General features: G+C 42.8%; 1 protein-coding gene across 1 annotated transcript in view; it reads right to left on the reverse strand.

The window, feature by feature from the left end:
* Positions 1-22,679, reverse strand: part of NEK1 (NIMA related kinase 1) — an 827,448-nt gene that overhangs the window by 408,911 nt on the left and 395,858 nt on the right. Inside the window, exon 23 of the mRNA XM_053700237.1 lies at positions 8,481-8,546. Within this exon, the coding sequence (XP_053556212.1) occupies positions 8,481-8,546 (66 nt within the window). The remainder of the gene's footprint in view (positions 1-8,480; positions 8,547-22,679) is intronic.

Consider the following 22,679-nt stretch of genomic DNA (forward strand, 5'->3'; position numbering starts at 1 on the left):
GCCCCGGGACCTCTAGGAACTTGTCCATTTTACATAGTTTCTCTGGAATGACCAAATTCTCACAATCATCCAGAGTAGATAACACCTCCTTAAGCAGAGCGCGGAGATGTTCCAATTTAAATTTAAATGTAATCACATCAGGTTCAGCTTGTTGAGAAATTTTCCCTGAATCTGAAATTTCTCCCTCAGACAAAACCTCCCTGGCCCCCTCAGACTGGTGTAGGGGCACTTCAGAACCAATATCATCAGCGTCCTCATGCTCTTCAGTATTTTCTAAAACAGAGCAGTCGCGCTTTCGCTGATAAGTGGGCATTTTGGCTAAAATGTTTTTGATAGAATTATCCATTACAGCCGTTAATTGTTGCATAGTAAGGAGTATTGGCGCACTAGATGTACTAGGGGCCTCCTGTGTGGGCAAGACTGGTGTAGACGAAGGAGGGGATGATGCAGTACCATGCTTACTCCCCTCACTTGAGGAATCATCTTGGGCATCATTTTCTCTAAATTTTGTGTCACATAAATCACATCTATTTAAATGAGAAGGAACCTTGGCTTCCCCACATACAGAACACAGTCTATCTGGTAGTTCAGACATGTTAAACAGGCATAAACTTGATAACAAAGTACAAAAAACGTTTTAAAATAAAACCGTTACTGTCACTTTAAATTTTAAACTGAACACACTTTATTACTGCAAATGTGAAAAAGTATGAAGGAATTGTTCAAAATTCACCAAAATTTCACCACAGTGTCTTAAAGCCTTAAGAGTATTGCACACCAAATTTGGAAACTTTAACCCTTAAAATAACGGAACCGGAGCCGTTTTTATAATTAACCCCTTTACAGTCCCTGGTATCTGCTTTGCTGAGACCCAACCAAGCCCAAAGGGGAATACGATACCAAATGACGCCTTCAGAAAGTCTTTTCTATGTATCAGAGCTCCTCACACATGCATCTGCATGTCATGCTTCCCAAAAACAAGTGCGCAATAGAGGCGCGAAAATGAGACTCTGCCTATGATTAGGGAAAGCCCCTAGAGAATAAGGTGACCAATACAGTGCCTGCCGGTTATTTTACATAGTTCCCAAGATTAAAATAATTCCTCAAGGCTATGGGGTATAAAATATGCTTATATATGAATCGTTTTAGCCCAGAAAAATGTCTACAGTCTTAAAAGCCCTTGTGAAGCCCTTTTTTTCTTTATGTAATAAAAATGGCTTACCGGATCCCATAGGGAAAATGACAGCTTCCAGCATTACATCGTCTTGTTAGAAATGTGTCATACCTCAAGCAGCAAAAGTCTGCACACTGTTTCCCCCAACTGAAGTTAATTCCTCTCAACAGTCCTGTGTGGAAACAGCCATCGATTTTAGTAACGGTTGCTAAAATCATTTTCCTCTTACAAACAGAAATCTTCATCTCTTTTCTGTTTCAGAGTAAATAGTACATACCAGCACTATTTTAAAATAACAAACTCTTGATTGAATAATAAAAAACAGAATTTATGTTTACCTGATAAATTACTTTCTCCAACGGTGTGTCCGGTCCACGGCGTCATCCTTACTTGTGGGATATTCTCTTCCCCAACAGGAAATGGCAAAGAGCCCAGCAAAGCTGGTCACATGATCCCTCCTAGGCTCCGCCTTTCCCAGTCATTCGACCGACGTAAAGGAGGAATATTTGCATAGGAGAAACCATATGATACCGTGGTGACTGTAGTTAAAGAAAATAAATTATCAGACCTGATTAAAAAACCAGGGCGGGCCGTGGACCGGACACACCGTTGGAGAAAGTAATTTATCAGGTAAACATAAATTCTGTTTTCTCCAACATAGGTGTGTCCGGTCCACGGCGTCATCCTTACTTGTGGGAACCAATACCAAAGCTTTAGGACACGGATGAAGGGAGGGAGCAAATCAGGTCACCTAGATGGAAGGCACCACGGCTTGCAAAACCTTTCTCCCAAAAATAGCCTCAGAAGAAGCAAAAGTATCAAACTTGTAAAATTTAGTAAAAGTGTGCAGTGAAGACCAAGTCGCTGCCTTACATATCTGATCAACAGAAGCCTCGTTCTTGAAGGCCCATGTGGAAGCCACAGCCCTAGTGGAATGAGCTGTGATTCTGTCAGGAGGCTGCCGTCCGGCAGTCTCGTAAGCCAATCTGATGATGCTTTTAATCCAAAAAGAGAGAGAGGTAGAAGTTGCTTTTTGACCTCTCCTTTTACCAGAATAAACAACAAACAAGGAAGATGTTTGTCTAAAATCCTTTGTAGCATCTAAATAGAATTTTAGAGCACGAACAACATCCAAATTGTGCAACAGACGTTCCTTCTTTGAAACTGGATTCGGACACAAAGAAGGCACGACTATCTCCTGGTTAATGTTTTTGTTAGAAACAACTTTCGGAAGAAAACCAGGTTTAGTACGTAAAACCACCTTATCTGCATGGAACACCAGATAAGGAGGAGAACACTGCAGAGCAGATAATTCTGAAACTCTTCTAGCAGAAGAAATTGCAACCAAAAACAAAACTTTCCAAGATAATAACTTAATATCAACGGAATGTAAGGGTTCAAACGGAACCCCCTGAAGAACTGAAAGAACTAAATTGAGACTCCAAGGAGGAGTCAAAGGTTTGTAAACAGGCTTGATTCTAACCAGAGCCTGAACAAAGGCTTGAACATCTGGCACAGCTGCCAGCTTTTTGTGAAGTAACACAGACAAGGCAGAAATCTGTCCCTTCAAGGAACTTGCAGATAATCCTTTCTCCAAACCTTCTTGAAGGATAGAATCTTAGGAATTTTTACCTTGTCCCAAGGGAATCCTTTAGATTCACACCAACAGATATATTTTTTCCATAGTTTGTGGTACATTTTTCTAGTTACAGGCTTTCTGGCCTGAACAAGAGTATCAATGACAGAATCTGAGAATCCTCGCTTTGATAAGATCAAGCGTTCAATCTCCAAGCAGTCAGTTGGAGTGAGACCAGATTCGGATGTTCGAACGGACCTTGAACAGGAAGGTCTCGTCTCAAAGGTAGCTTCCATGGTGGAGCCGATGACATATTCACCAGGTCTGCATACCAAGTACCTGGCTACCAGCCTGGGGATGAGAGGAAACGGCGGGAATACATAAGCTAGTTTGAAGGTCCAAGGTGCTACTAGTGCATCTACTAGAGTTGCCTTGGGATCCCTGGATCTGGACCCGTAGCAAGGAACCTTGAAGTTCTGACGAGAGGCCATCAGATCCATGTCTGGAATGCCCCACAGATGAGTAATTTGGGCAAAGATTTCCGGATGGAGTTCCCACTCCCCCGGATGAAATGTCTGACGACTCAGAAAATCCGCTTCCCAATTTTCCACTCCTGGGATGTGGATTGCAGACAAGTGGCAGGAGTGAGTCTCCGCCCATTGAATGATTTTGGTCACTTCTTCCATCGCCAGGGAACTCCTTGTTCCCCCCTGATGGTTGATGTACGCAACAGTTGTCATGTTGTCTGATTGAAACCGTATGAACTTGGCCTTTGCTAGCTGAGGCCAAGCCTTGAGAGCATTGAATATCGCTCTCAGTTCCAGAATATTTATCGGTAGAAGAGATTCTTCCCGAGACCAAAGACCCTGAGTTTTCAGGGGTCCCCAGACCGCGCCCCAGCCCACCAGACTGGCGTCGGTCGTGACAATTACCCACTCTGGTCTGCGGAAGCTCATCCCCTGTGACAGGTTGTCCAGGGACAGCCACCAACGGAGTGAATCTCTGGTCCTCTGATTTACTTGTATCGTCGGAGACAAGTCTGTATAGTCCCCATTCCACTGACTGAGCATGCACAGTTGTAATGGTCTTAGATGAATGCGCGCAAAAGGAACTATGTCCATTGCCGCTACCATCAAACCTATTACTTCCATGCACTGCGCTATGGAAGGAAGAGGAACAGAATGAAGTATTTGACAAGAGTTCAGAAGTTTTGTTTTTCTGGCCTCTGTCAGAAAAATCCTCATTTCTAAGGAGTCTATTATTGTTCCCAAGAAGGGAACCCTTGTTGACGGAGATAGAGAACTCTTTTCTACGTTCACTTTCCATCCGTGAGATCTGAGAAAGGCCAGGACAATGTCCGTGTGAGCCTTTGCTTGAGGAAGGGACGACGCTTGAATCAGAATGTCGTCCAAGTAAGGTACTACTGCAATGCCCCTTGGTCTTAGCACCGCTAGAAGGGACCCTAGTACCTTTGTGAAAATCCTTGGAGCAGTGGCTAATCCGAACGGAAGTGCCACAAACTGGTAATGCTTGTCCAGGAATGCGAACCTTAGGAACCGATGATGTTCCTTGTGGATAGGAATATGTAGATACGCATCCTTTAAATCCACCGTGGTCATGAATTGACCTTCCTGGATGGAAGGAAGAATTGTTCGAATGGTTTCCATTTTGAACGATGGAACCTTGAGAAACTTGTTTAGGATCTTGAGATCTAAGATTGGTCTGAACGTTCCCTCTTTTTTGGGAACTACGAACAGATTGGAGTAGAACCCCATCCCTTGTTCTCCTAATGGAACAGGATGAATCACTCCCATTTTTAACAGGTCTTCTACACAATGCAAGAATGCCTGTTTTTTTATGTGGTCTGAAGACAATTGAGACCTGTGGAACCTCCCCCTTGGGGGAAGCCCCTTGAATTCCAGAAGATAACCTTGGGAGACTATTTCTAGCGCCCAAGGATCCAGAACATCTCTTGCCCAAGCCTGAGCGAAGAGAGAGAGTCTGCCCCCCACCAGATCCGGTCCCGGATCGGGGGCCAACATCTCATGCTGTCTTGGTAGCAGTGGCAGGTTTCTTGGCCTGCTTTCCTTTGTTCCAGCCTTGCATTGGTCTCCAGGCTGGTTTGGCTTGAGAAGTATTACCCTCCTGCTTAGAGGACGTAGCACTTGGGGCTGGTCCGTTTCTGCGAAAGGGACGAAAATTAGGTTTATTTTTGGCCTTGAAAGACCTATCCTGAGGAAGGGCGTGGCCCTTGCCCCCAGTGATATCAGAGATAATCTCTTTCAAGTCAGGGCCAAACAGCGTTTTCCCCTTGAAAGGAATGTTAAGCAATTTGTTCTTGGAAGACGCATCCGCTGACCAAGATTTTAACCAAAGCGCTCTGCGCGCCACAATAGCAAACCCAGAATTTTTCGCCGCTAACCTAGCCAATTGCAAAGTGGCGTCTAGGGTGAAAGAATTAGCCAATTTGAGAGCACGAATTCTGTCCATAATCTCCTCATAAGAAGAAGAATTATTATTGATCGCCTTTTCTAGCTCATCGAACCAGAAACACGCGGCTGTAGTGACAGGGACAATGCATGAAATTGGTTGTAGAAGGTAACCTTGCTGAACAAACATCTTTTTAAGCAAACCTTCTAATTTTTTATCCATAGGATCTTTGAAAGCACAACTATCTTCTATGGGTATAGTGGTGCGTTTGTTTAGAGTAGAAACCGCCCCCTCGACCTTGGGGACTGTCTGCCATAAGTCCTTTCTGGGGTCGACCATAGGAAACAATTTTTTAAATATGGGGGGAGGGACGAAAGGTATACCGGGCCTTTCCCATTCTTTATTTACAATGTCCGCCACCCGCTTGGGTATAGGAAAAGCTTCGGGGGGCCCCGGGACCTCTAGGAACTTGTCCATTTTACATAGTTTCTCTGGAATGACCAAATTCTCACAATCATCCAGAGTGGATAACACCTCCTTAAGCAGAGCGCGGAGATGTTCCAACTTAAATTTAAATGTAATCACATTTTCCCTGAATCTGAAATTTCTCCCTCAGACAAAACCTCCCTGGCCCCCTCAGACTGGTGTAGGGGCCCTTCAGAACTAATATCATCAGCGTCCTCATGCTCTTCAGTATTTTCTAAAACAGAGCAGTCGCGCTTTCGCTGATAAGTGGGCATTTTGGCTAAAATGTTTTTGATAGAATTATCCATTACAGCCGTTAATTGTTGCATAGTAAGGAGTATTGGCGCGCTAGATGTACTAGGGGCCTCCTGTGGGGGCAAGACTGGTGTAGGCGAAGGAGGGGATGATGCAGTACCATGCTTACTCCCCTCACTTGAGGAATCATCTTGGGCATCATTTTCTCTAAATTTTGTGTCACATAAATCACATAAATCACATCTATTTAAATGAGAAGGAACCTTGGCTTCCCCACATTCAGAACACAGTCTATCTGGTAGTTCAGACATGTTAAACAGGCATAAACTTGATAACAAAGTACAAAAAACGTTTTAAAATAAAACCGTTACTGTCACTTTAAATTTTAAACTGAACACACTTTATTACTGCAATTGCGAAAAAGTATGAAGGAATTGTTCAAAATTCACCAAAATTTCACCACAGTGTCTTAAAGCCTTAAAAGTATTGCACATCAAATTTGGAAGCTTTAACCCTTAAAATAACGGAACCGGAGCCGTTTTTATATTTAACCCCTTTACAGTCCCTGGTATCTGCTTTGCTGAGACCCAACCAAGCCCAAAGGGGAATACGATACCAAATGACGCCTTTAGAAAGTCTTTTCTATGTATCAGAGCTCCTCACACATGCATCTGCATGTCATGCTTCTCAAAAACAAGTGCGCAATACAGGCGCGAAAATGAGACTCTGCCTATGATTAGGGAAAGCCCCTAGAGAATAAGGTGTCCAATACAGTGCCTGCCGGTTATTTTACAAAATTCCCAAGATTAAAATAATTCCTCAAGGCTATGGAGTATAAAATATGTTTATATATAAATCGATTTAGCCCAGATAATGTCTACAGTCTTAAAAAGCCCTTGTGAAGCCCTTTTTTTTTTCTGTCTGTAATAAAAATGGCTTACCGGATCCCATAGGGAAAATGACAGCTTCCAGCATTACATCGTCTTGTTAGAATGTGTCATACCTCAAGCAGCAAAAGTCTGCTCACTGTTCCCCCAACTGAAGTTAATTCCTCTCAACAGTCCTGTGTGGAAACAGCCATCGATTTTAGTAACGGTTGCTAAAATCATTTTCCTCTTACAAACAGAAATCTTCATCTCTTTTCTGTTTCAGAGTAAATAGTACATACCAGCACTATTTTAAAACAACAAACTCTTGATTGAATAATAAAAACTACAGTTAAACACTAAAAAACTCTAAGCCATCTCCGTGGAGATGTTGCCTGTACAACGGCAAAGAGAATGACTGGGGAAGGCGGAGCCTAGGAGGGATCATGTGACCAGCTTTGCTGGGCTCTTTGCCATTTCCTGTTGGGGAAGAGAATATCCCACAAGTAAGGATGACGCCGTGGACCGGACACACCTATGTTGGAGAAACTACAGTTAAACACCAAAAAACTCTAAGCCATCTCCGTGGAGATGTTGCCTGTACAACGGCAAAGAGAATGACTGGGGAAGGCGGAGCCTAGGAGGGATCATGTGACCAGCTTTGCTGGGCTCTTTGCCATTTCCTGTTGGGGAAGAGAATATCCCACAAGTAAGGATGACGCCGTGGACCGGACACACCTATGTTGGAGAAAGAAAGGATTGTCTCATGTTAATAGATAAAAGAATTAATAGAAGTCAACTCAAATTTATTACCACATACACTAATCAGTTTTATCAAATATCTGAAGTTATTAAAAAGTATCTCCTGATATGTATGGCAGGTGTTAGCATGACTACAAAGGAGTTTTGTACACACATTCAGGAGCATCTTGGTTATAACCACAGGTAACAACCATTGCTTTGCCCTTTTATATCAATTCATTAATTATATTGGCCAAAAATATGATTAACTGCACTTTTAGTATTGTGCCCCAAGAGGTAGTAAAAGGCATAGGTTAGTATCTAAACAACAAATGTAATTATTTATAGACTCAAAACCCAAGCTCCTTTTGGTTTTTATAGGATTCTGAATATGATGTTATAAATTTTTAGGAATGAGTCAGTGGAGGTGATTACACATGGTTAGATAAGTTTAAAGCCAGATATTTAGACTGTAATTCTTATGTGTTATTATTAGAAGTGATTGTATATTTGAATTAACCAACTCAACCACTATCTGGGTTTATGCAGCATTCATTGATATATTTAATAAGTAATGTCAGTACCACAGTTATGTGGTTTATTTTACAAGACGAACCACACATTGTGTAGAAGGTTCTATTAAATGTTTCACTATGAAGCAAGTAGTATGAACTATGATAATGACCAGTGTATGGCGAAACGTATAAGATCATGTTTCTGCTTACAACTTGATGCTGTTGTGCATGATACATGTTTTAACAGATTTGAAATAAAGTTGTTGTTTTTCAAATCCCAATGGTTCTACAGACCGTTTCTTTTATGTCATGCTTCAGAGTACATTGCCTAGCAGCACCACAACATTTGCTAAAAAAAAAAAAAGTGTACTGCATTATATGTCCTATACCTATATTTACGATTTTATATAGGCTTCCATTTAAAGCACATATTAAATCAAAACAAGGTATGAACAAACCTGGACATAGTTTTCTACTTTTTTGGCATCTTCAGCATTGTCCCTGATTTCTGTCAATTCTTCTTCCTTAGATAGAGAGAATTAAAAACAAGAGACAGATATTGGTTATGAATATGTCAGCTGTAGAAGATTTAAGTTACAGATTACCAATAAAAACAAAACCTTGCATATGTCACCACTTATTAGCCCTTGTTATAATTGTGATATTTGACTTTACTATTGTATTTTACAAATGGAAATCTTGAAAAACAGAATTTATGCTTACCTGATAAATTACTTTCTCCAACGGTGTGTCCGGTCCACGGCGTCATCCATTACTTGTGGGAATATTCTCTACCCCAACAGGAAATGGCAAAGAGCACAGCAAAAGCTGTCCATATAGCCCCTCCTCAAGCTCCGCCCCCCCAGTCATTTGACCGACGGTTAGGAGAAAAAAAGGAGAAACTATAGGGTGCCGTGGTGACTGTAGTGTATAGAGAAAGACATTTTTCAAACCTGATTAAAAAAAAAAACACCAGGGCGGGCCGTGGACCGGACACACCGTTGGAGAAAGTAATTTATCAGGTAAGTATCAATTCTGTTTTCTCCAACATTGGTGTGTCCGGTCCACGGCGTCATCCATTACTTGTGGGAACCAATACCAAAGCTTTAGGACACGGATGAAGGGAGGGAGCAAATCAGGTTACCTAAACGGAAGGCACCACAGCTTGCAAAACCTTTCTCCCAAAAACAGCCTCCGAAGAAGCAAAAGTATCAAATTTGTAGAATTTGGCAAAAGTGTGCAGAGAAGACCAAGTCGCTGCCTTACATATCTGATCAACAGAAGCCTCGTTCTTGAAGGCCCATGTGGAAGCCACAGCCCTAGTGGAGTGAGCTGTGATTCGTTCAGGAGGCTGCCGTCCGGCAGTCTCATAAGCCAATCGGATAATGCTTTTCAGACAGAAAGAAAGAGAGGTAGCAGTAGCTTTTTGTCCTCTCCTCTTACCAGAGTAAACGACAAACAAAGATGAGGTTTGTCTAAAATCCTTAGTTGCTTCTAAATAGAACTTTAAAGCACGAACTACATCTAAATTGTGCAACAAACGTTCCTTCTTTGAAACTGGATTCGGACACAGAGAAGGAACAACTATTTCCTGGTTAATATTCCTGTTGGAAACAACTTTCGGAAGAAAACCAGGCTTAGTACGCAAAACGACCTTATCTGAATGGAACACCAGATAGGGTGGATTACACTGCAAAGCAGATAATTCAGAAACTCTTCTAGCAGAAGAAATAGCAACCAAAAACAGAACTTTCCAAGATAGTAACTTGATATCTATGGAATGCAAAGGTTCAAACGGAACCCCTTGAAGAACTGAAAGAACTAAATTTAGACTCCAAGGAGGAGTCATGGGTCTGTAAACAGGCTTGATTCTGACCAAAGCCTGTACAAAAGCTTGTACATCTGGCACAGCTGCCAGGCGTTTGTGTAACAAGACAGATAAAGCAGAAAACAGAATTTATGCTTACCTGATAAATTACTTTCTCCAACGGTGTGTCCGGTCCACGGCGTCATCCTTACTTGTGGGATATTCTCTTCCCCAACAGGAAATGGCAAAGAGCCCAGCAAAGCTGGTCACATGATCCCTCCTAGGCTCCGCCTACCCCAGTCATTCGACCGACGTAAAGGAGGAATATGCATAGGAGAAATCATATGATACCGTGGTGACTGTAGTTAGAGAAAATAATTCATCAGACCCGATTAAAAAAACCAGGGCGGGCCGTGGACCGGACACACCGTTGGAGAAAGTAATTTATCAGGTAAGCATAAATTCTGTTTTCTCCAACATAGGTGTGTCCGGTCCACGGCGTCATCCTTACTTGTGGGAACCAATACCAAAGCTTTAGGACACGGATGATGGGAGGGAGCAAATCAGGTCACCTAGATGGAAGGCACCACGGCTTGCAAAACCTTTCTCCCAAAAATAGCCTCAGAAGAAGCAAAAGTATCAAATTTGTAAAATTTGGTAAAAGTGTGCAGTGAAGACCAAGTCGCTGCCTTACATATCTGATCAACAGAAGCCTCGTTCTTGAAGGCCCATGTGGAAGCCACAGCCCTAGTGGAGTGAGCTGTGATTCTTTCAGGAGGCTGCCGTCCGGCAGTCTCATAAGCCAATCGGATAATGCTTTTAAGCCAAAAAGAGAGAGAGGTAGAAGTTGCTTTTTGACCTCTCCTTTTACCAGAATAAACAACAAACAAAGAAGATGTTTGTCTGAAATCCTTTGTAGCCTCTAAATAGAATTTTAGAGCACGAACTACATCCAAATTGTGTAACAAACGTTCCTTCTTTGAAACTGGATTCGGACACAAAGAAGGCACAACTATCTCCTGGTTAACGTTTTTGTTAGAAACAACTTTCGGAAGAAAACCAGGTTTAGTACGCAAAACCACCTTATCTGCATGGAACACCAGATAAGGAGGAGAACACTGCAGAGCAGATAACTCTGAAACTCTTCTAGCAGAAGAAATTGCAACCAAAAAAAAACTTTCCAAGATAGTAACTTAATATCTACGGAATGTAAGGGTTCAAACGGAACCCCTTGAAGAACTGAAAGAACTAAATTGAGACTCCAAGGAGGAGTCAAAGGTTTGTAAACAGGCTTGATTCTAACCAGAGCCTGAACAAAAGCTTGAACATCTGGCACAGCCGCCAGTTTTTTGTGAAGTAAAACAGATAAAGCAGAAATCTGTCCCTTCAAAGAACTTGCAGATAATCCTTTCTCCAAACCCTCCTGTAGAAAGGATAGAATCTTAGGATTTTTTATCTTGTTCCATGGGAATCCTTTAGATTCACACCAACAAATATATTTTTTCCATATTTTATGGTAAATTTTCCTAGTTACAGGCTTTCTAGCCTGAACAAGAGTATCAATGACAGAATCTGAAAACCCACGCTTTGATAAAATCAAGCGTTCAATCTCCAAGCAGTCAGTTGGAGTGAAGCCAGATTCGGATGTTCGAATGGACCTTGAACAAGAAGGTCCTGTCTCAAAGGTAGCTTCCATGGTGGAGCCGATGACATATTCACCAGGTCTGCATACCAAGTTCTGCGTGGCCACGCAGGAGCTATCAAGATCACCGAAGCCCTCTCCTGATTGATCCTGGCTACCAGCCTGGGAATGAGAGGGAACGGTGGGAATACATAAGCTAGGTTGAAGGTCCAAGGCGCTATCAGTGCATCTACTAGAGTCGCCCTGGGATCCCTGGATCTGGACCCGTAGCAAGGAACCTTGAAGTTCTGACGAGACGCCATCAGGTCCATGTCTGGAATGCCCCATAATTGAGTTATTTGGGCAAAGATTTCCGGATAGAGTTCCCACTCCCCCGGATGGAAAGTCTGACGACTCAGAAAATCCGCTTCCCAATTTTCCACTCCTGGGATGTGGATTGCAGACAAGTGGCAGGAGTGATTCTCCGCCCATTGAATTATTTTGGTCACTTCCTCCATCGCCAGGGAACTCCTTGTTCCCCCCTGATGGTTGATATATGCAACAGTCGTCATGTTGTCTGATTGAAACCTTATGAATTTGGCCTTTGCTAGTTGAGGCCAAGCTTTGAGAGCATTGAATATCGCTCGCAGTTCCAGAATGTTTATCGGGAGAAGAGATTCTTCCCGAGACCATAGACCCTGAGCTTTCAGGGGTTCCCAGACCGCGCCCCAGCCCACCAGACTGGCGTCGGTCGTGACAATGACCCACTCTGGTCTGCGGAAGCTCATTCCCTGTGACAGGTTGTCCAGGTTCAGCCACCAACGGAGTGAATCTCTGGTTCTTTGATCTACTTGGATCGTCGGAGACAAGTCTGTATAATCCCCATTCCACTGTCTGAGCATGCACAGTTGTAATGGTCTTAGATGAATTCGTGCAAAAGGAACTATGTCCATTGCCGCAACCATCAAACCTATTACTTCCATGCACTGCGCTATGGAAGGAAGAAGAACAGAATGAAGTACTTGACAAGAGCTTAGAAGTTTTGATTTTCTGGCCTCTGTCAGAAAAATCTTCATTTCTAAGGAGTCTATTATTGTTCCCAAGAAGGGAACTCTTGTTGACGGGGACAGAGAACTTTTTTCTATGTTCACTTTCCACCCGTGAGATCTGAGAAAGGCTAGGACAATGTCCGTATGAGCCTTTGCTTTTGACAGAGACGACGCTTGAATCAGTATGTCGTCCAAGTAAGGTACTACTGCAATGCCCCTTGGTCTTAGCACCGCTAGAAGGGACCCTAGTACCTTTGTGAAAATCCTTGGAGCAGTGGCTAATCCGAATGGAAGTGCCACAAACTGGTAATGCTTGTCCAGAAAGGCGAACCTTAGGAACCGATGATGTTCCTTGTGGATAGGAATATGTAGATACGCATCCTTTAAATCCACCGTGGTCATGAATTGACCTTCCTGGATGGTAGGAAGAATTGTTCGAATGGTTTCCATCTTGAACGATGGAACCCTGAGAAATTTGTTTAGAATCTTGAGATCTAAAATTGGTCTGAATGTTCCTTCTTTTTTGGGAACTATGAACAGATTGGAGTAAAACCCCATCCCTTGTTCTCCTAATGGAACAGGATGAATCACTCCCATTCTTAACAGGTCTTCTACACAATGTAAGAATGCCTGTCTTTTTATTTGGTTTGAAGACAATTGAGACCTGTGGAACCTCCCCCTTGGGGGTAGTTCCTTGAATTCCAGGAGATAACCTTGAGAAACTATTTCTAGCGCCCAAGGATCCTGAACATCTCTTTCCCAAGCCTGAGCAAAGAGAGAGAGTCTGCCCCCCACCAGATCCGGTCCCGGATCGGGGGCCAACACTTCATGCTGTTTTAGTAGCAGTGGCAGGTTTCTTGGCCTGCTTACCCTTGTTCCAGCCTTGCATCGGTCTCCAGGCTGGTTTGGTTTGAGAACTATTACCCTCTTGCTTAGAGGGTGTAGAATTTGAGGCTGGTCCGTTTCTGCGAAAGGGACGAAAATTTGGCTTATTTTTAGCCTTAAAAGACCTATCCTGAGGAAGGGCGTGGCCCTTTCCCCCAGTGATGTCTGAAATAATCTCTTTCAAGTCAGGGCCAAACAGCGTTTTACCTTTGAAAGGGATGTTAAGCAATTTGTTCTTGGAGGACACATCCGCTGACCAAGACTTTAGCCAAAGCGCTCTGCGCGCCACAATAGCAAAACCTGAATTTTTCGCCGCTAATCTAGCTAATTGCAAAGTGGCGTCTAAGATAAAAGAGTTAGCCAATTTAAGTGCTTGAACTCTGTCCATAACCTCCTCATACGAAGAGTCTTTATTGAGCGACTTTTCTAGTTCTTCGAACCAGAAACACGCTGCTGTAGTGACAGGAACAATGCATGAAATTGGTTGTAGAAGGTAACCTTGCTGAACAAACATCTTTTTAAGCAAACCCTCTAATTTTTTATCCATAGGATCTTTGAAAGCACAACTATCTTCTATAGGGATAGTAGTGCGTTTTTTTAGAGTAGAAACCGCCCCCTCGACCTTGGGGACTGTCTGCCATAAGTCCTTTCTGGGGTCGACCATAGGAAATAATTTTTTAAATATAGGGGGAGGAACAAAAGGTATGCCGGGCCTTTCCCATTCCTTATTTACAATGTCCGCCACCCGCTTGGGTATAGGAAAAGCATCGGGGGGCACCGGGACCTCCAGGAACTTGTCCATCTTACATAATTTCTCTGGAATGACCAAATTGTCACAATCATCCAGAGTAGATAACACCTCCTTAAGCAGAGCGCGGAGATGTTCTAATTTAAATTTAAAAGTAATAACATCAGGTTCAGCTTGTTGAGAAATTTTTCCTGAATCTGAAATTTCTCCCTCAGACAAAACCTCCCTCCTGGCCCCTTCAGATTGGTGTGAGGGTATGTCAGAACCATTATCATCAGCATCCTCATGCTCTTCAGTATCTAAAACAGAGCAATCGCGCTTTCTCTGATAAGTGGGCATTTTGGACAAAATGTTTTTAATAGAATTATCCATTACAGCCGTTAATTGTTGCATAGTAAGAAGGATTGGCGCACTAGATGTACTAGGGGCCTCTTGTGTGGGCAAGACTGGTGTAGACACAGAAGGGGATGATGCAGTACCATGCTTACTCCCCTCGCTTGAGGAATCATTTTGGGCAACATCATTATCAGTGGCATCATTGTCCCTACTTTGTTTGGACACTATGTCACATTCATCACATATATTTAAATGGGGAGGAACCTTGGCTTCCAAACATACAGAACATCGTCTATCTGATGGTTCAGACATGTTAACAGGCATAAACTTGATAACAAAGCACAAAAAAAGTTTTAAAATAAAACCGTTACTGTCACTTTAAATTTTAAACTGAACACACTTTATTACTGAATATGTGAAAAAGTATGAAGGAATTGTTCAAAATTCACCAAAATTTCACCACAGTGTCTTAAAGCCTTAAAAGTATTGCACACCAAATTTGAAAGCTTTAACTCTTAAAATAACGGAACCGGAGCCGTTTTTACATTTAACCCCTATACAGTCCCTGGTATCTGCTTTGCTGAGACCCAACCAAGCCCAGAGGGGAATACGATACCAAATGACGCCTTCAATAAGCTTTTTCAGTGGTTCTTAGCTCCTCACACATGCATCTGCATGCCTTGCTTTCCAAAAACAACTGCGCATTAGTGGCGCGAAAATGAGGCTCTGCCTATGACTAGAAAAGGCCCCCAGTGAAAAAGGTGTCCAATACAGTGCCTACCGTTTTTTTAATACATCCCCAAGATTAAAAGAACTATTTATAGTTATAATCCACTAAATATTCTTATAAAGTAATCGTTTTAGCCCAGAAAAATGTCTACCAGTCTTTAAAGCCCTTGTGAAGCCCTTTATTCTTATACTAAACTAAGAAAATGGCTTACCGGTTCCCATAGGGAAAATGACAGCTTCCAGCATTACCAAGTCTTGTTAGAAATGTGTCATACCTCAAGCAGCAAAAGTCTGCCCACTGTTTCCCCCAACTGAAGTTAATTCATCTCAACAGTCCTGTGTGGAAACAGCCATCGATTTTAGTAACGGTTGCTAAAATCATTTTCCTCTTACAAACAGAAATCTTCATCTCTTTTCTGTTTCAGAGTAAATAGTACATACCAGCACTATTTTAAAATAACAAACTCTTGATTGAAGAATAAAAACTACATTTAAACACCAAAAAACTCTTAGCCATCTCCGTGGAGATGTTGCCTGTGCAACGGCAAAGAGAATGACTGGGGTAGGCGGAGCCTAGGAGGGATCATGTGACCAGCTTTGCTGGGCTCTTTGCCATTTCCTGTTGGGGAAGAGAATATCCCACAAGTAAGGATGACGCCGTGGACCGGACACACCTATGTTGGAGAAATCTGTCCTTTTAGAGAACTCGCTGACAATCCCTTATCCAAACCTTCTTGGAAAAAGGAGAGGATCTTAGGAATTTTAATCATACTCCAGGAGAATCCCTTGGATTCACACCAACAGATATATTTTTTCCATATTTTATGGTAAATCTTTCTAGTCACAGGTTTTCTGGCTTGGACCAGAGTATTTATCACTGAATTTGAAAACCCACGCTTGGATAAAATCAAGCGTTCAAATTCCAAGCAGTCAGCTGCAGAGAGACTAGATTTGGATGTTCGAATGGACCTTGTACTAGAAGATCCTGTCTCAAAGGTAGCTTCCATGGTTGAGCCGATGACATATTCACCAGGTCTGCATACCAAGTCCTGCGTGGCCACGCAGGAGCTATCAGAATCACCGAGGCCTTCTCCTGTTTGATCCTGGCTACGAGCCTGGGAAGGAGAGGGAACGGTGGAAACACATAAGCTAGGTTGAACGACCAAGGTGCCACTAATGCATCCACTAGAGTCGCCTTGGGATCCCTGGATCTGGACCCGTAGCAAGGAACCTTGAAGTTCTGACGAGACGCCATCAGATCCATGTCTGGAATGCCCCATAATTGAGTCAACTGGGCAAATACCTCCGGGTGGAGTTCCCACTCCCCCGGATGAAAAGTCTGACGACTCAGATAATCCGCCTCCCAGTTGTCTACCCCTGGGATGTGAATTTCAGATAGATGGCAGGAGTGATCCTCCGCCCATTTGATGATCTTGGATACCTCTCTCATCGCCAAGGAACTCTTTGTTCCTCCCTGATGGTTGATGTAAGCTACAGTCGTCATGTTGTCTGACTGGAATCTTATGAATCCGGCCTTCGCTAGTTGAGGCCAAGCCCGGAGAGCATTGAATATCGCTCTCAGTTCCAGGATGTTTATCGGGAGAAGAGACTCTTCCCGAGACCATAGACCCTGAGCTTTCAGGGAATCCCAGACCGCGCCCCAGCCTAATAAACTGGCGTCGGTCGTGACAATGACCCACTCTGGTCTGCGGAAACTCATTCCCTGAGACAGGTGATCCTGGGTCAACCACCAACGGAGTGAGTCTCTGGTCATCTGGTCTACTTTAATCTTTGGAGACAAGTCTGCATAGTCCTCATTCCACTGATTGAGCATGCACAGTTGTAATGGTCTTAGATGAATTCGAGCAAAAGGAACTATGTCCATTGCTGCAACCATCAACCCTACTACTTCCATGCACTGAGCTATGGAAGGCTGCAGAATAGAGTGAAGAACTTGACAAGCGTTTAGAAGCTTTGATTTTCTGACTTCTGTCAGGAAGATCTTCATTTCTAAAGAATCTATTATTGTTCCCAAAAAGGGAACTCTTGTTGACGGAGACAGGGAACTCTTTTCTACGTTCACCTTCCACCCGTGAGATCTGAGAAAGGCTAGAACAATGTCTGTATGAGCCTTTGCCTTGGAAAGAGACGACGTTTGAATTAGAATGTCGTCTAGATAAGGTGCCACTGCAATGCCCCTCGGTCTTAGAACCGCCAGAAGGGACCCTAGCACCTTTGTGAAAATTCTGGGAGCAGTGGCTAAACCGAATGGAAGAGCCACGAACTGATAATGTTTGTCCAGAAAGGCGAACCTTAGGAACTGATGATGATCTTTGTGGATAGGAATATGTAGGTACGCATCCTTTAAATCCACGGTAGTCATATATTGACCCTCCTGGATAGTAGGTAAAATTGTCCGAATGGTTTCCATTTTGAACGATGGAACTCTGAGAAATTTGTTTAGAATTTTTAAACCTGACCTTGTTCCACAGCTGGAACTGAGTGTATCACTCCCATCTTTAACAGGTCTTCTACACAATGTAAGAATGCCTGTCTCTTTATTTGGTTTGAAGATAAGTGAGACATGTGGAACCTTCCCCTTGGGGGTAGTTCCTTGAATTCTAGAAGATAACCCTGAGAGCCTATTTCTAGTGTCCAGGGATCCGGAACATCTCTTGCCCAAGCCTGAGCAAAGAGAGAGAGTCTGCCCCCTACTAGATCCGGTCCCGGATCGGGGGCTACCCCTTCATGCTGTCTTGGTCGCAGCAGCAGGCTTCTTGGCCTGTTTACCCTTGTTCCAGCCTTGCATTGGTTTCCAAGCTGGTTTAGTCTGGGAAGCGTTACCCTCTTGTCTAGAGGCTGCAGAGTTAGAAGCAGGTCCGTTCCTGAAATTACGAAAGGAACGAAAATTGGACTTATTTTTAGCCTTGAAAGGCCTATCCTGTGGGAGGGCATGGCCCTTTCCTCCAGTGATGTCTGAAATAATTTCTTTCAATTCTGGCCCAAAAAGGGTCTTACCTTTGAAAGGGATATTAAGCAATTTTGTCTTGGAAGATACATCCGCCGACCAAGACTTTAGCCAGAGCGCTCTGCGCGCCACAATTGCAAACCCTGAATTTTTAGCCGCTAATCTCGCTAATTGCAAAGCGGCATCTAAAATAAAGGAATTAGCTAACTTAAGTGCGTGAATTCTGTCCATGACTTCCTCATATGGAGTCTCCATGTTAAGCGACTTTTCTAGTTCATCGAACCAGAAACACGCCGCCGTAGTGACAGGAATAATGCACGAAATTGGTTAGAGGAGGTAACCTTGCTGCACAAAAATCTTTTTAAGCAAACCCTCCAATTTTTTATCTATAGGATCTTTGAAAGCACAATTGTCCTCAATGGGGATAGTCGTGCGCTTAGCTAGGGTAGAAACTGCCCCTTCAACCTTAGGGACTGTCTGCCATGTGTCCTTCCTTGGGTCGACCATGGGGAACAATTTCTTAAATATAGGAGGTGGGACAAAGGGTATGCCTGGTCTCTCCCACTCCTTATTCACTATGTCCGCCACCCTTTTAGGGATCGGGAAGGCATCAGGGTGCACCGGGACCTCTAAGAATTTGTCCATCTTGCACAATTTTTCTGGAATGACCAAAGAGTCACAATCATCCAGAGTAGATTGCACCTCCTTAAGTAATGAGCGGAGATGCTCTAACTTAAATTTAAATGTCACAACGTCAGGTTCTGCCTGTTGAGAGATTCTTCCTGAATCTGAAAGTTCTCCCTCCGACAAACCCTCCCTCACTGCCACTTCTGACTGGTGTGAGGGTATGACAGATAAATTATCGTCAGCGCCTTCTTGCTCCACTGTATTTAAAACTGAGCAATCACGCTTTCTTTGAAATGCTGGCATTTTGGATAAAATATTAGCTATGGAATTATCCATTACTGCCGTTAATTGTTGCATAGTAACAAGCATTGGCGCGCTAGATGTACTAGGGGTCGCCTGCGCGGGCATAACTGGTGTTGACACCGAAGGAGAGGATGATGAACTATCCCCACTACCTTCATTTGAGGAATCATCTTGGGCAACCTTATTAAATGTGACAGTACTGTCCTTACTTTGTCTGGACGCTATGGCACAATTATCACATACATTTGAAGGGGGTACCACCTTGGCCTCCATACATACAGAACATGTTCTATCTGAAGGTACAGACATGTTAGACAGGCTTAAACAGGCTAATAATGCAAAAAAACTGTTTTAAAACAAAACCGTTACTGTCTCTTTAAATGTTAAACAGAACACACTTTATTTCTGAATGTGTGAAAAAGTATGAAGGAAATATCCAATCTTTACCAAATTTTCACCACAGTGTCTTAATGCCTTAAAAGTATTGCACCCTAATTTTCAAGCTTTTAACCCCTTAAATGAGGAAACCGGAGCCGTTTAATCAAATAACAATTTTTAACCCCACTACAGTCCCAGCCACAGCGTTTGCTGCGACTTCACCTGTCCTTAGGAGTTATACGATACCAAATTAAGCCTTCGAGGAACGTTTTCAATGATCACCAGACCCTCTCACATGCAGCTGCATGCACTGCATCCAAAAGAAACTGCGCAATTATGGCGCGAAAATGAGGCTCTGCCTACTATAGTGAAAGGCCCTTCCTGACTGGAAAGGTGTCTAAACAACTGCCTGGCGCCTAAAAACGTTCCCCCACAATAAAAGTTTTATAAATCACCTCTAGATTTCATAAAAAACATAAATAAAGCAATTGATTTAGCCCATAAGAGTGTCAACCAGTGTATAGCCCATAATAAGCCTTCATTCTGTTAAGAGTCTAAGAAAATGGCTTACCGATCCCTAAGAGGGAAAATGACAGTCTTCTAGCATTACACAGTCTTGTTAGAAAATGGACTAGTCATACCTTGAGCAGAAAAGTCTGCTAACTGTTCCCCCCAACTGAAGTTCTCTGGGCTCAACAGTCCTGCGTGGGAACAGCAATTGATTTTAGTTACTGCTGCTAAAATCATACTCCTCTTTTAAACAGAACTCTTCATCCCTTTCTGTTTTAGAGTAAATAGTACAAACCGGCACTATTTTAAAATAACAAACTCTTGATAGCAGAATAAAAAAGTACAATTAAACACCACATACTCTTCACCATCTCCGTGGAGATGCTACTTGTTCAGAGCGGCAAAGAGAATGACTGAGGGGCGGAGCCTGAGGAGGGGCTATATGGACAGCTTTTGCTGTGCTCTTTGCCATTTCCTGTTGGGGAAGAGAATATTCCCACAAGTAATGGATGACGCCGTGGACCGGACACACCAATGTTGGAGAAACACTACTTTGTGGACGACAACCTTAAGGTAGAATAAAACGACCATCAATTCAAAAAAATGTTATGCCTAGCATATGAAATAAATGCAATGAAACATTACTGTTTAAATTGAATTGAACAGAAAATGTCTGTAGTATATGTAGGTATTCTTTGTTTTCTTTGAGCTCTAAGAGTGGATTGAAAAGTCTTATCAAAATAGGAAGGTTTATTTATAGAAATATATAATAATAATGGCACTATAAAACTATTTGTTTATATTCTTTATTTAGATGGAAAATTTAAAAAAAGGGTACAATTGTACTGTCATCTATACGAAAGAGCAGTATTTAAACATGTAGCCATTGTTCTGCCTGTAAGTAAATGCTATTTAAATCTAATATACACCTGTATCAACTGAACATTAAAGGAACATGAAACACCTACATTTTCTTTCATGATTCAGACTGAGCATCTGATTTTAAATAACTTTCCATTTATCTAAATTGCTTCATTATCTTAGTATTCTTATTTGAAAATGTTACCTGGTAGGGCTGGGCGATATGGGAAAAATATGAAAATCGCTATTTTGGACCTAAAATATCGCAAGTGCGATTTTAATAACTGTTAAACATACATTCCTCACACAAAAAATCATTAAACTGTACAAAATCTTAAAGTACATATTTCTCATTGACCAATACAGGCTGAGAGCATTAAAATACAAACAACAAAACTAGTTTAAATAAAATATAAGTGCAAACAGATACCTGACGTGCAAGTAATACGTTTATATAGATGTGTGTATAAATATATATATTTATTTATTACACACACACACAAACTCACAGGTACCTGACGTGGAGGTAATACATATGAACACTCAGTTCTATATACGAGTAAGAGCTCATGCCACAAGTAGTCACTAGTATGTTCCCTCAGCACACAGTGGTTAAACACAAACTAAACCAATACACATATCTAGAAAGACAAATATACTGTGGTAGACACAGATATTGTCAGTAAACAAATACAATGAGAGACTGACCAATAAACGGTCGGATACATATCTTCAAAGGGCTCTCACACATGGCATATTTACTGTGCCAATTCTAATAAGGCACTAGGGCCTTTCTAGGGCTCACACACATGGTATAATTACTGTGCCAATGCTAAGTCACTAGTGCATTTCTAGGGCTCTCACACATGGCATGGTATAATTACTGTATCAATGGTAATAAGACACTAGTGCATTTCTAGGGCTCACATACAAGGCATGGTATAATTACTGTGCCAATTCTAAAAAGGTACTAGGGCATATCTATGGCTCACACATGTGGCATGTTTAAAGATATATCAAACCTAATGTACAGTGACAGATACCATTCTGATGGCTGCCAGTATGTTCTCGGGAGCATCGTGTCCTCCTCCTCGTGGACGATAAGCGACACCCGTCCCTGGGGCTTCAGCACCTGCAGGGCCCGTTCCTCTGGGACAGGATCGTACGCACCAACATGACCACGAACAAGCAGCTGAACAAGGAGACCAGACCCTCAAACTACAATATTGTGCCCTATAAAGGAGCCAGCACAGAAACAAGGAAACACCAGTGATAAGTCCTCAGCAGGTTGGGTACCAGGGGCAGCCTTGCCTGGCACTTACAGCCTGTGCCAGGGTTAGTTCTCCGGTACCTCCCACATCAGGAAGTGCGCTAAAGGTCTGGACCAAGTTTGAGCTGTGGCCCCGCCCCGAGCTATTAGTTTATTGGGTGACAGAGCCCCTGGCACACAGCAGGGTAGTACCTCAGTAGGTTACAACACCTCTAGGGAGGAGCCTTGTACGGCCGTTGCCAGGCACTGTTATTGCCGTCTGAGAGCTGGGATATGGCGGGTAAGATGTGGGCGGGGTGAGAGCAGTACAGGCACAGCTGGTGGTGAAATAAAGGCCGGAAGGTGAGGTGCAGCCGGGTAGGTATGTGCGGTGCTGTGTCATGTACATGTCATGTACTTATGTACCGGGGGAGACACGCTCCTGGCACACATTGGTCTTTGTGCGTGTGAGTCTTTAACCCGGTTTTCTCAGCAGTGGAGGGCTAGCCTATACCAGTACATCATAGGGGGCGGGGCTAAAAATTGCATACTCTCGCAGTTTTAAATCGCATATGCAATTAATCGT

This window comes from Bombina bombina, chromosome 2 (assembly GCF_027579735.1).
Source record: "Bombina bombina isolate aBomBom1 chromosome 2, aBomBom1.pri, whole genome shotgun sequence".
In the NCBI taxonomy this organism is placed as follows: Eukaryota; Metazoa; Chordata; class Amphibia; order Anura; family Bombinatoridae; genus Bombina; species Bombina bombina.